Source organism: Adiantum capillus-veneris, chromosome 16, assembly GCF_014529385.1.
Source record: "Adiantum capillus-veneris isolate H3 chromosome 16, ASM1452938v2, whole genome shotgun sequence".
NCBI lineage: Eukaryota > Viridiplantae > Streptophyta > Polypodiopsida > Polypodiales > Pteridaceae > Adiantum > Adiantum capillus-veneris.
This window is the reverse complement of record NC_140946.1, coordinates 107,979,908-107,993,015: the sequence shown is the minus strand read 5'-3', so window position 1 is coordinate 107,993,015 and position 13,108 is coordinate 107,979,908. Positions and strand designations below refer to the sequence as shown.

Genomic DNA, 13,108 nt, shown 5'->3' with positions numbered 1-13,108 from the left:
TGGTCCAGGCAAGCGGCACGTCATGGCCGACCATCTCTCTCGCATACACTCAAGTGAGCCCGAAACTGAGGTTGATGATGATTTTCCTGATAGTCATCTCTTTAAGGTCGACACGACCCCAGAATGGTATGGAGATGTGTTACATCTGCTTTCTACTGGCCTATATTCTGAGAATGCTTCTCCCTTGCAAAAAAGAAGACTCGTGCTGAAGTCTAGACCTTTCTCCTTAATTGGTGGACAGCTCTATAAATCAGGGCCAGATGGTGTGCTGCGCAGGTGGGTCTCCCCTCATGAGGTAGACCACATTCTAGAGGATGCACACAGTGGTCCTACAGGTGGCCACTATCTAGGTCACATCACGGCACAAAAAATCTTACAGACGGGCTTGTGGTGGCCCTATATATTTCGAGATGCTATTGCTCATGTCAAGATTTGTGATGTCTGCCAGCGATGTGCGCCTAAGCCTAGCAAGCAATCAAATCGCCCTCTCCAGGTATCTATGGCGTGGTTGCCCTTTGAGAGATGGGGTTTGGACTTTGTTGGTCCAGTTACTTCATCTGCTCAACCAGGCAATCGTAAGTATCTCTTGGTAGCAACAGATTATGCAACGAAATGGGCCGAAGTGGTGGCTACCATCGACTGCACAGCTGCCACTGTTTCAAAAATTTTGTATGAAAATATTTTTTGCAAGTTTGGGTGTCCTGTGGAAGTCACCAGTGATCGAGGTAGTCATTTTGTCAACGACTTGATCTCCACTCTCCTCACGAATTACAAGGTTTTTCATCGCAAATCTTGCTCTTACTATCCTAGAGCAAATGGGCAGGCTGAAAGCACTAACAAATTGCTAATCGCGCTTCTTAAGAAAGCTTGTCATCTACATCCAACCTCTTGGGCTCAGGCTATCCTCGGCACAGTTTGGGCTTATCGCACCTCCTTCACGGCAACCACTAACTACACCCCATTCCAGCCAGCTTTTGGCTTAGAGGCAATTGCACCATATGAGTTCAACTCAGGTTCAGCAAGAGTGGGAAGCGTTCGTGTCACAATTGGGAGTGCTTCAGCAAACCTCTCGCGACTCTCAATGTTAGAAGAAAGCAGTAGATTAGCTTCACATGCTCTCCAAGCTGAGCAGATTCGTCGCAAAGCGTGGCATGATCGCCATCTCCGAAGGCCGAAAATAATGCAGGGCTCGCTGGTGCTACTCTATCAAGCTAAGTATCTGAAGAAAGCTAAGAAGTTGATCCCAGCTTGGCAAGGGCCCTTCAGAGTACAGGAGATTTTGCCACAGGGGGCTGTCCAGTTAGTCACTTTGGAAGGCATTCCTTTGCCACTGGTAAATGGCTCCAGAATCAAGTGCTATTACTCCTCTGAGTAAAGGGTCTGCAACTATTCTGCCATCTGTAGGTTCTATGTCCCATCTCTCTCCTCCCCATTATCTTTCCATCAGAACGGGTGTGATGTTACTGTCTCAGTTTCTGCTCTCCTCCACACTATCTTTCCACCGGAATGAATGTTCTGTATTGTCTCAATTTTTGCTACGTCTGTAAGTTTCCGCGTTTCCTCTAAGATATCTTTTCTCCACTAAGTCTTGGTAATTGGGTATTGTCGTAAACTTCTACAGTCCAATCACTCCTCTAATTGTTTCTATCCTCAGTGTTATTTGCCGTTAAGTACTAAGGTCTTTCCAGTTAAGCCTCTAGTCGGGAGTCTCCAAAGGTCGTAGTTTTGTTCAATTTGAACAAGTGGAATCTGCTTAGATGGCGATTGAGACAGTGAACAATATGTAATCAAGGACTTGATGAGGCTCACAATGCAATAATGTCTTATGTGGCAGAGTTTATGTCAAAAAACTTTTGGTCCCATTAGCAGCAAAAAACCTTTGGTCCCATTAGCAGTGGAGCTCGTATTCTAGCTGCAGAAAGGGGCTCCAAAATTTTTGTGCTCCAAAACTTGCTTGCGAGCCTTAATCTCCTAATAGCCTTCTTTTCTCTAAGCTTAGCAACCAACAGATCTAATTCTCCCAATCTGAATCTGCAAGCAGAAACTTGTCTTCTATTTGTATCTGCCCACTCCGTCCTCTTCTCGGTTATCTGTGCCCTTACTCTCTCCCTGGACCCTATCTCTCTACCCAACCTCTCGCCCCTACGATCTACTCAACCCCAGCGCCCTACTCTCCCTCACCCCCTCGACCCTACCCTACCCTAACCCCCTCCCCTTAAACCCTCGCCCATACCCTCCTATTCTCGCCCCTACCCTCCCCTTACTCCAGTCGCCCCTACCCTACCTCAACCCCCTCGCCCCTACCCTCCCTTACTCCCCTCGCCCCTACCCTCCCCTCAACCCCCTCGCCCCTACCCTCCCTTACTCCCCTCGCCCCTACCCTCCTATTCTTGCCCCTACCCTCCCCTTACTCCACTCGCCCCTACCCTCCCCTTACTCCACTCGCCCCTACCCTCCCCTCAACCCCCTCGCCCCTACCCTCTACCGAGCCCCTCGCCCATACTCTCTCCCTCGCCCTTACCCTCTACCCACCCCCTCGCCCCTACCCTCTACCCTCGCCCTCGCCCATACTCTCTCCCTCGCCCCTACCCTCTACCCACCCCCTCGCCCCTACCCTCTCACCTCTCGCCCTACCCTACCCTACCCTCCCCCTCCCCCTACCCTCTCACCACTCGCCTTACTCTACCCACCCCCTCGCCCATACTCACACCTTTCCCCTATCCTCTAATCACCCCCTCGTCCTACTCTCTCCCTCGCCCCCTACCCTCTCCCATACTCACCCCCTCGCCCCTACCCTCTACCCGCCCCCTCGCCCTACTCTCTCCCTCGTCCCCTACCCTCTCTCTACCTGCCCTACCCTCTCTGCCCTGCGCACCTATCCATAGAAATCTCCAAAACGCACCTACCAAAAATCTCAAAAACATGTCTATAGAATCTTCTGCTCTTCTAGTGTCGAGATCTCGTACTTGAATATTCTACCAACTGTACTCACTATGGCAGGAGCTAGCAAGAAACAGATAGGAGAAGGTGGTAGCAGCAAAAAAGAATTGTTGCGAAAGAAGAAAGTTGTGGCTGAGGAATCAGAGGAATCAAAGAGTGAGGAGATACCAGCAAGCACTAGCCACGGCTTGGATGATATAACTTCCAGCGACCCCAATGATGAAAGCTACAAAAGCAGACTCGCCCTCTGAGTCATAAGCACACTCCGAGTCAGATGCTTCGAGTTATCAAGAGGACCATACAAGAACAGCTCAAAAGAAAGGGAAACAGCCAATCACGAGTCATATAATCAAGAGGCCTGCAACATCCAAAAATCGCACCGCGTTCTCTTTGGATTTTTATTTACAACAGCCTCGACCATCTCTGAGCGAGGTATTTTCCAATGCTCAGCTGCACACTCTAGGTCTCACAGCATTGGCTGATGCCAATCTACCTAACATTGTTCCTGTGGAGATGATACATCAAATGTTAAAGGATTTTCCCAAAGTAAGGGGCCACAAGTTGACAGCTGAGAGGCTTGGCCATGCCATGGGAATGACTAGCTTTCCATCTGTGAAGCCGGCTACACGCACTTTTTCTAAGCTGTCCAAGGATGCCACAATTCAAGCATGTCAAGAACTGCCGAGTTCGGATCACCCAAACTATGAAAGGAACAAACGGATTCTGGCAATCTTCAGGTATTACTTTCTCGCTAGAGAAGCCAAAGAAGATAAAGAAAAAAGTGATCTTCCCACTATCTTCTCCCATTGCGACGACCTCTACTGTTTAATCCACACCATACCCTGTGGATTCCACCAGATTCTCTTCACCTCATTTTAGTCTAGGACCCAAGTGCAATCTGTGTAGTTAAGCTTCAAATGTTTTGCAGCACCTCTTGTGGCACGGGTCATAAATATTGAAGATCCACAGGAACCCTCGAAAGGGAAAAGAAAATATGTAAGCATTCAGGCTGACCCTACAATTACCAAGAGAAAGAAGATATAGGCAAAAGTGGTGAAGGATACAGTGCAGTCTTTACTCTCCTTGCCAGTTTCAGAGAGCCAGCAGACTATGGTGACGCGTCTTCTTAGTCACACTCCATCTACTTCTACCCCTAGTTCTACTGTGCCAGCAGCACCAATGTCTACAGCACCAGCACCAGTCTCTACTTCCGCCCCTCCTCAGAGCAAGGTGGCCGCTGCGACCTTACAGGATTCTCTCCCATCTTCACTCATACTCCAGTCAACATATCTCACTCTCCATCTACAATAACCATCTCAGAGGTACCTACCACACAAGTTATACCACCTCCTAGCTCGCCGGTTGCGCCACTTACACGTCCTCCAGCATCCCATGCATCTGAGGGACCTTCAGGGATCACGGGCTACTATTGCCACCATAGAACTAGGTACAAAGCAGCTAGCTGCCACGCGCCAGCGTCACTCCGCCACATATGCAGCTATGGAAGGATCTGTGAGAGTCGCCGAGAGTGCCATCGCAGATAGAGATGCTACGATTTTCGCATTACAACAAGCATTGAGGATTAAGTCAAAGATTATTGACGACCTAAGATCACAGCTATCAGGATTTCAAGAGACGCTTTTGTATGGTAATAGGTCCACACAGGCTCCTGTGGGATACAGATGGACTGGGCCAGGGACACAGGTCCAGACTCAGGTACAGACTCTTGCAGGGTATGGGTATGCAGGAGCAGCAGGTCTCACTCAACAATTCTTGGGATCGTACACACAGCCAGGGACACAGGTCCAGACACCTGCAGGGTATGCAGGAGCATCAGCAGGTCCCTCTCAACAATTCTTGGGATCGTATACGCAACCCCCAATCAGTACTATACTTCTCCGGGGCCTCAAGGTCAGATACCACAGAGCGTTCCTTGCTGTGACGGTGTTGCTGGTGCACACCGCGATGGTTGTGTCACTAGGCGTCCTGAGTACACTTCAGGGCAGGTGCTTCCATCCGCTGTGGAGCAGGTGGCTGCTCCAACCACAGGGAGCCAGTTTGTTCAAAACATAGTCCAACAGCCGCAGCATTACACAACGGATTTGATGGCTCCCCTGGACGTCGAGTCTTCCGGTGCGGTAGTGGCGACAACACTTTCTCTTGGATGACAGGACCACACTACTTGCTACTCCTTTCATTGTACATATGGTTACTTTTTGCAGTTTTTCAGGGTTTGGTTCACCGAGACGGTGACCAGTCTTGTTGCGGGCAACCTGTAGCAGGGCTACAGTGTCACTTTACAGGACAGACAGACAGTTGGACAATTAGCTACAGTTGGTCTGGTTCACACTGGACGGACCCGTTGGGCTGGGGAGTGACACGTGGCAGGGTACGGACGGTGGTCTAGTGGACATCGTGGCCAGGTCACCACCACCACTCAGTTTGGAAATAGACTTAGCTGACTGGACATTTATGAGCCGTTGGTGGCTCTTTATGGTTGTACATATGAGTAGTCGTTTTGGGCCAGTTACATTATCTTGTACGTAGCCATCTAGAGTGAGTCCATGCACAGAGCACATCTTCACCATCCCTGCACATATGAGCCTCGACACCCCCATTGTACGTGTGAGTCCTGGGCTGGAGCTGAGTGTGCCGCCACACCAAAGTCTGTATCAGTCTTTGAGATAGTCGAGTCATATGTTCTGGTCTGCTGTTGTGTCTTTGTGAGCTCTGTTGATGTCTATTGTTTCCTTTCTGTTCAGTTTGTTTGAGTGAGATTGTCACGCACATTGCACGACCACCCACTGTAAGAGCTTCAATTTCTATCGAAGGGGTAGCTAGTTCCGCTCGGGAAATCGCGTGTGGTACGGAAGCCATGGCTGTAATCATTCGGGAAATCATAGATACCAAAGGTCTCTCCATTGACTTCCAATTATCCTGATCCACAGATGGTCCCCAAATCTGGACCCCATAAAGCATAGCCAAAGCCACCACAGTATCAAAGAGCCAAAGTTTTGTTCGTGGTTCCTGAAACTGCACTTGTGAACACATCCTATCCAACCCTCCCAAGGCCGCAGAGGCTCTGGACAATCTAGCATCCGTTGCTTTCTTAAGAGTAAACTTCGGTCCTGCAAATACCACACCAAGGTATGTGTATGCATCTGTGTACTCTACTGTATTCTGGCCATATGCAAATGTAGGTGCCGATCTCCTAACCCACTGCGGTGTGGTGTTAAACACCATAACTTTGGTTTTACCCAAGTTTACCGATAGTCCACTGTCCTCGGCGAATTTATGTAATGCATCTAGCTGCCTCTGCATTCCATCTGGTGATTCTGCTATCAATACAATATCATCTGCATACAACAGCAAAGGGATCCATGACCCTGCAAGTTGAGCACCTCTATCACCCTCTCTATCAATGTAATCTGATACCTCATCTATGTACATACCAAATAAAGTAGGGGACAGTGGGCATCCCTGCTTTACTCCAACGGTGGAATGAACAATGTCGGAATCCCCTTCTGGAGTACGTATATAACCAGTTCTTGACCCGTATAAGGCCATGATCCCCCAAATAATCTCTTTGGAGACCCCTAACTCTTGCATCTTACACATCAATCTGGCCCTTGGTACTGTATCAAAAGCTTTCCGAAAATCCACAAAGCAACAATACATCCTTCTCCCGCTTGCTCTTTCTTCCTCAATAATGGCTCTGAGCGTAAGAATATGATCTAAAGTGGAATAACCCCTCCTGAATCCAGCTTGTCCCGTTGCCCTTATGCCCTCGTTCTCTGCCCATCTACTCAGTTTTTGTTCAAGAATGGATGCGTACAGTCGGGTCAATGTGTGACCTAGGATAATGGTACGGTAGTTCCCGGGTATCATAGGATCCCCTGATTTAAAAATAGGTACGATAGTAGATAATTTCCAAGATTCAGGTAATCCTTCACACATGACCAGATTAAACAGACGAGCAAGGACTTTTGAAAGTAGATCCCTAGCATGGATCAGATGTTCTGCTACTAAACCATCATGATCATATGCTCTTCTTGTCTTCATCTTATCAATGGCTTTTTTCACCATTTCCGTAGTAAAGAAAGTACTAGTAGCAGGGCATGGCTCTAGCGGATCTGCTAATGGAGGCTGTCCAGATACCATATATAATGATGTTACATATTACCCCAAATCTCAGGAGAAGTAATCATCGGAGGCGGTGAGTGCTCGTGAAAGGCCTCATGTGAGTCCTGACTCAAGAAGAGCTGATATAAATCCTTCTCCAGTTTGGCTAAAAATGCCCATTTCTTGCGACGTACTATATGCCGAAGAGCAATCCGAGACTGCTTATATGTGATGATCCCAAGTGTAAGCTCTTTCTGGACCTGGGTTCTCGTCTCTCTGCATTCCTCATCATACCAACTATTGTGAGGCATGTTTCAAGATCCTCTCTTCTGATCAGGTTGAGTATGTGGGTATGCCTCTTGTGCTGCTCCATGCAGTATCTCTGTTAACTGAGAAGTAATCTCCTCTACAGTATATACTGGCGCGGCTGCCCACATCCTATTATGGATCTTTTCCACATAGACTGAATCAGTCTCTGGCGTGAAAGTATATCTTGTGTGTGTCTTCTTCCTTTGTGCTTGAGAGGCATTGTATTGGAAGGAGATTGATAGGGTCAAGAGAGCATGATCCACTGCAATCCTAACCGGTCTGGGTCCCACCTTAAAGTCCTCGATACTAGAAATAAATCTTGGTGAAGTCATGACATAATCCACTGTATTGGCCCCATGCCTATGCGGGAAGCATGTGAATCCCCCAGATAAAGGGAAATTCTCTAGACCATTAAGTATGGCCAAACCATGTATAGTTGCCATCTCCATGAGATGTGTCCCATATGCAGTGTGTTCTGTATCCTTTGAGTTTCTAGTGAGCCCCCTCTGTGATAGATCCACTTCTCTGAGCATTTCCTCAGAAGTATCATAGAATACTGCTTGAGAGTTGGCCGTTCTGGCATTAAAGTCTCCTAAGAGAACGATGTCTCCATCTCTAGAGAACTCCCATATGTCATTATTCAATATGGAGAAAGGGGACTGTCCTTTAGGTGAGGAGTAGATTGATGTACTTGGAGGGAAGTAGCATATAGCGATATATAGAAATCTACCTGTCTCGGCTCTCATTTGCACCCACATATACCTTGCTTGCTCATCTTTCCTGATAATCTGTACTGAACCCCGGCTTCCCCGTAGAGATCTCTTGTTTGGTCGACCAACTGTTTCCCATAAATAACCTTTCACATGTGGCATAAGTGTCCCGGTATCTGGTGTGTCTGTGTGTAGAAAACTATGTCTATGTCCCTAAAGCTGTCTTCAAAGGCACCTACATCTAGCCTGTATGACCCATTACAATTCCATGCCGCTAACTGGAGCATCACCCCATAGGTCTAGCACCGTCATGATGAGCACTTTTCCAGAACCACTACTTTCCCTCCTCTATAAAAGGCAATTTTCCCCTTTTCTCTTGCTGCCCTGATCTCTGGCATCAACTCTTGCATGTGTGCCACTTGTGCCAATGTAAGGCCATCTCCTAGGAAAATACCGGTTTTCTTAAGAGTTGGCCTCTTCTTTATAAATTCTTTCCTTATTCTTATATTCGGGAAACGGAGAATAAGTGCCCTATCCTTTACGTTTCCCTTCTCATCGATTCCTTTCTTGCCCACTCTCCATGCACTTGTGTGAGTAGGCTCTGTGATGCCCATGCGTTGTAGCAGTTCCTTCACTTCTTCATCTACATTCTCTTTGTCTTTGACTCCTGTGACCCGCACATGCAGAGCCCGATTCTTCCTTTTCTACTCTTTCTCAATGGTCATATTAATAATGGTGGAGGTAGGTGTGGTCTCGGGCATCTGGGCCTTCCTTTTCTTCGCATCCTCAATCCATTTCTCTGCTTCATCAACCTTTTCTTGTGTCTTAAAAAGACGTTCCGCCCATGAAGATGCCGTTTTCGATTCTGTTCATCTCCTTCCGGTAGAGCTTTCATCTGATCCTTCATGTCCTCGAGCTCCTTCAGCACCGAAGGTTGGTCTTCTCCCTTCTCCTTAGTTGCAGATTTGCAAGCCGCAAGTTCTCCTTTTAGCTCCTCGATTATTGCATCTTTTTCCCCCATGTGCTTTTCCATATTTGTTCTCCATGCTTCAAAACTTGCTACTGCCTCATCGAGATTCTTTTGCATAACGCATTCTGTTACATTTACTCCGGCCTTGATTAGGTTTCGTAATTCCGTTTTCAAGATCTGATTTTCCCCATTCTGTATCCCCCGGATCTCTCTCCTTAGTTCTCTCATCATGTCTCCATACATGGAGTTCCTGTAGCTCTTAGCGCTCGTGTGCATTTCCTTCCTGATGTCATCCCTCATATAGTTTAGCTCTGATTTGAGCATCACCTGGACCTTCTCCATCATTAGCTCATCATGTATCCTGGAGGTTTTCCCAACTCGTAAGGATCCTGGTGATAGTACAATGTCTCTGTTTCTCCGTTTAAATGTAGCTGATGTTTTTTTTGGGGTGGTGTAGCTATCTACACCCGGCCCTTCCCCTTCGGTAGGCGAATCCATCGAACCCGAGACACAAATGTGGGGTAGGGTACTAGGGTGAGGGACTGAGAATAGGGCAAAACTTAAAAGTTAAACTTAAAACTTAAAAGTCTTTAAACTTTAACGTAGGAGGTACTACGCGTAGATAAATGCAGGGGCGCGTGTAGGACAGGACCTTCTACGCGTAGAAAGTCTTTCTACGCGTAGAGGAGCTTGCAACCAACCCTAGCCTACACACAGGCTCGCATCCCTCTGCTGCCTTTGCTTCGTCCCCTAGTGTACGCCCACGTCCATGTCCTCCCTTGCTGCCGCCAATGGCTGTTTGTCGCGTCTGAGTTGCCCGGCTCTAGCGCGTGCCATTACACTAGCCGGCCACCCATTTCTGCCCCTCTGCTGGCCTCGCTTCTTCTCTTAGTGCGGCAGCAGCTGCAGGAGAATGCGCAGGGGCTGGGCGCGTTGTCACAGCAGGGGCGGGGAGAGGGTGTGCAGCTCGCGTATGAGACCAGCATGTAGGAGATCAGAGACCAGCTCGCGTAGGATGTCTCATGTAGGAGAGACATCAGGCATAGAGAGAGAGAGAGAGAGAGAGAGAGAGAGAGAGAGAGAGAGAGAGAGATTTTCTTTGCAGGTCAATGAGGATAAAAAACAGATTTCTTTGGGGATGAAAGACATCTATATGAAGGATCTGCATGTAGAGGAGGAACTTCCTAAAGATGAAATCAAGGTTTTTCATCGTGAAGAATTTCCATTGGAGCAGGTTCTAGAGACAAATGTTCTGCTTGGAAAGGATGAATCAGAAAATGAAAATGGACATTTTAGTGATTCAAGCCTCTTACCTCTCTCTATGCCTGATATAACTGTGTACAATTCCTATGTGGAACCCTTGAATGTTCTACTGGACACAGATGGGACCGCACCTCTAGAGGATGTGGTTAAGGAAGACATGGACTCTCCAACAAAGACTGAGATAAAAGAGAAGTCAAGCAAAAGGGATAAGAAAAGAATGAAGAATTTGAGGTAATCTTTTCTTGCCAATTAAACCTGATTTGCAAATATGAAAACTGATTCCCCAGTCTGTTGCTCATCCTGGAAATTAAGGTACAATAAGGATGGACACACGATAGCATCATTATTAATCAATCGCATTGTGTATAATGGTTTTGTAAACGTGGAAAGGAAAGATGAACGCAGCTATTGATGGGTGTAACTTTGCATGCCACCTTTGTATATGTGTTCAAGGGAAGCTGCCATTCGAGAAGCAGAGCAGAAGCGATTGGAGGGTGATGAAGCTCCTGAGAGCTCGGAAGATTTTGAGAAGCTCGTACATGAATCTCCAAATAGCAGCTTTGTTTGGATTAAGTACATGGCTTTCTTACTTTCACTTGGTGATGCTGACAAAGCTCGGGTAGTTGCTGATAGGTGAGATTTTCCAATCCAAGCATGTGCATGAGTTGGTTGAGATGAGTTGCACTGCCACACAAATATGTTCTACTCTTGCTAAGTAATTTTTACTCTTCGAATCTTCAAGGGCTTTGCAAACCATAAACTTTCGTGAAGAAGGAGAGAAGCTGAATGTATGGGTTGCTCTTTTGAACCTGGAAAATGCATATGGGAATCCTGCAAAGGTGAAGGAGATCTGTCTTGGATCTGTATTAGTGGTTTATACTTTAATTACTTTTGAAGAACATCTATGTGAATGGTGGTGCCTCTGCTGCCTGCAGGAAGCAACATTGGAAGTGTTCCGGAGGGCACTTCAATATTGTGATCCTAAAAAGCTCTATTTTGCCCTTCTCGGGATATATGAGCGTGGTGGGCAACATGAAATGATAGACGAGCTGCTTAAGAGTATGCTGCAAAAGTTCAAAATGTCCTGCAAGGTGTGGCTGAAAAGAATTCAGTGTTGTTTGAAGCAAAGCATGCCTGAGGCTGCCCACAAGACACTAGACCGGGCTCTGCTAAGTTTACCGCAACGAAAACACATAAAAGCCATCTCACAAGCTGCAATAACAGAATTCAGGATAGGGTCAGCTGAACGTGCACGTAATCTCTTTGAAAGCATTCTTCGTAATTACCCAAAGAGGGTGGATCTGTGGAGTGTTTATCTTGATCAGGCAAGCTGCTAAACAATCTCGTCTTGATGGTTTTGTATATAGGTAGATAGTGAATGAATTGAGTAAAAGTTAACCACTTCAAGATCATGTCGTGTACTTCAGGAGATTGTTCTTGGAGATGCTTCAGTTGTTCGGGCTCTGTTTGAGAGGATAACATCGTTAGAGTTACCACCGAAGAAAATGAAGGTAGTTAGCTGCATTCTCTCACTTGCAAATTTTCGAACTCTACGTAAATTTCTAGGTGTTTCATGTGTTCGCGCGCGCACACGCACCTGAGAATCTACTTTCATGTGATGCATAAATGTATGATATTTCCACCTACTGGTTTAAATGGAACTCATTGTGATTGCAGTTTTTGTTCAAGAAATATCTAGAGTACGAGAAATCTCATGGCGATGAGGAGCGAGTGGAATATGTGAAAGGAAAGGCCATGCAGTATGTGGAAACCAGAATTGGGTAGACTCTCGCCAACACCTGCAAAAGATAGCTTTTTGCTAGTCCAAGGGTATTTCAGTATGTGGAATTACAGTGCTTTCTTGATGTTAAGCTGTACCTCGTGAGATTCCATGCGCTCTCTGCACATATTCATCAGAAATGCCGGATGAGATTTTGTAAGATAGGCTGTTGAAGTATATATTCATTGTGTAATGCAAAGGTTACAATGACAAACCTGAGATTTTTGTTTCTAGTATTCATTTGTGTCTTGAGTATCTGCTTTTTTTTGCAGTTTCGAGCTGCATTGTGGTTCTTTCTCATGAACATCTACATATACGCTTTTGGTCTCGTAGGTCATTCTGAACTTTTGCGAATGTTCTCTCTGTCTCCCCCCCTCACAAGACAAGTTCATGAAAACCAGCCTTGTATGTACATCTTCTAATTCACAGGATAAGACCAGAGAAACCAGAGAGTTATACCAAAAACCCACAGCACTCCTCGTAGATCCAAGTTTTATCTACAAACAAGAGACACGAAACCAAAGGGCATGTACAGGCAAACTGCAAGCGCATGTGTGTATGTGCACACTCATGCATACATGTGAGTGCGTGTGCCCATACATTACAAGCCGGAACACACAGCAAAAATCCACAAACGAAGGCCCTGTATCAATAGGTTAGGAGGGAAGCACCAAAAAGCAAGTTTAAGGAGACAGGGAGAGAGGGGGTAGGGATAAGCAGGTTGATGGCCATGGATGAAAACCCTAGCGTGAGAGGAGAAGAAGTGGCGGGCACCATAGAGGATGGGGGTGTGGAGGCAGCGTGCTCAAGGAGGTTTCAAGGCGTTGGGGTGGGGCAATTATGTTACTTCTGTGTTTGCTACGAAAGTTTGGCTACTGGGCACTTGATGCTCATAAACAGAGCTTGATGCACGGGAGTTTACATCATGACGCGCAGAGCATAGAGAAGCCGCTGCTCTCACTCTCTCTCGTTTACATCATGAGCGGAGTACCAGCAGAGGCCAGGACATGCCCC

The 13,108-nt window shown here is 46.8% G+C and overlaps 1 protein-coding gene across 2 annotated transcripts in view; it reads left to right on the top strand.

Moving 5' to 3' along the window:
- Positions 1–12,349, top strand: part of LOC147439619 (RIBOSOMAL RNA PROCESSING 5) — a 227,635-nt gene extending 215,286 nt beyond the window's left edge. For both annotated transcript variants that reach the window (XM_086485434.1, XM_086485433.1), the window contains exons 34-39: positions 10,157–10,545; positions 10,768–10,947; positions 11,057–11,153; positions 11,250–11,639; positions 11,742–11,825; positions 11,992–12,349. In XM_086485434.1, the coding sequence (XP_086341560.1) occupies positions 10,157–10,545; positions 10,768–10,947; positions 11,057–11,153; positions 11,250–11,639; positions 11,742–11,825; positions 11,992–12,099 (1,248 nt within the window). In that variant the 3' untranslated portion in view covers positions 12,100–12,349. The remainder of the gene's footprint in view (positions 1–10,156; positions 10,546–10,767; positions 10,948–11,056; positions 11,154–11,249; positions 11,640–11,741; positions 11,826–11,991) is intronic.
- The last annotated feature ends 759 nt before the right edge of the window (positions 12,350–13,108 follow it).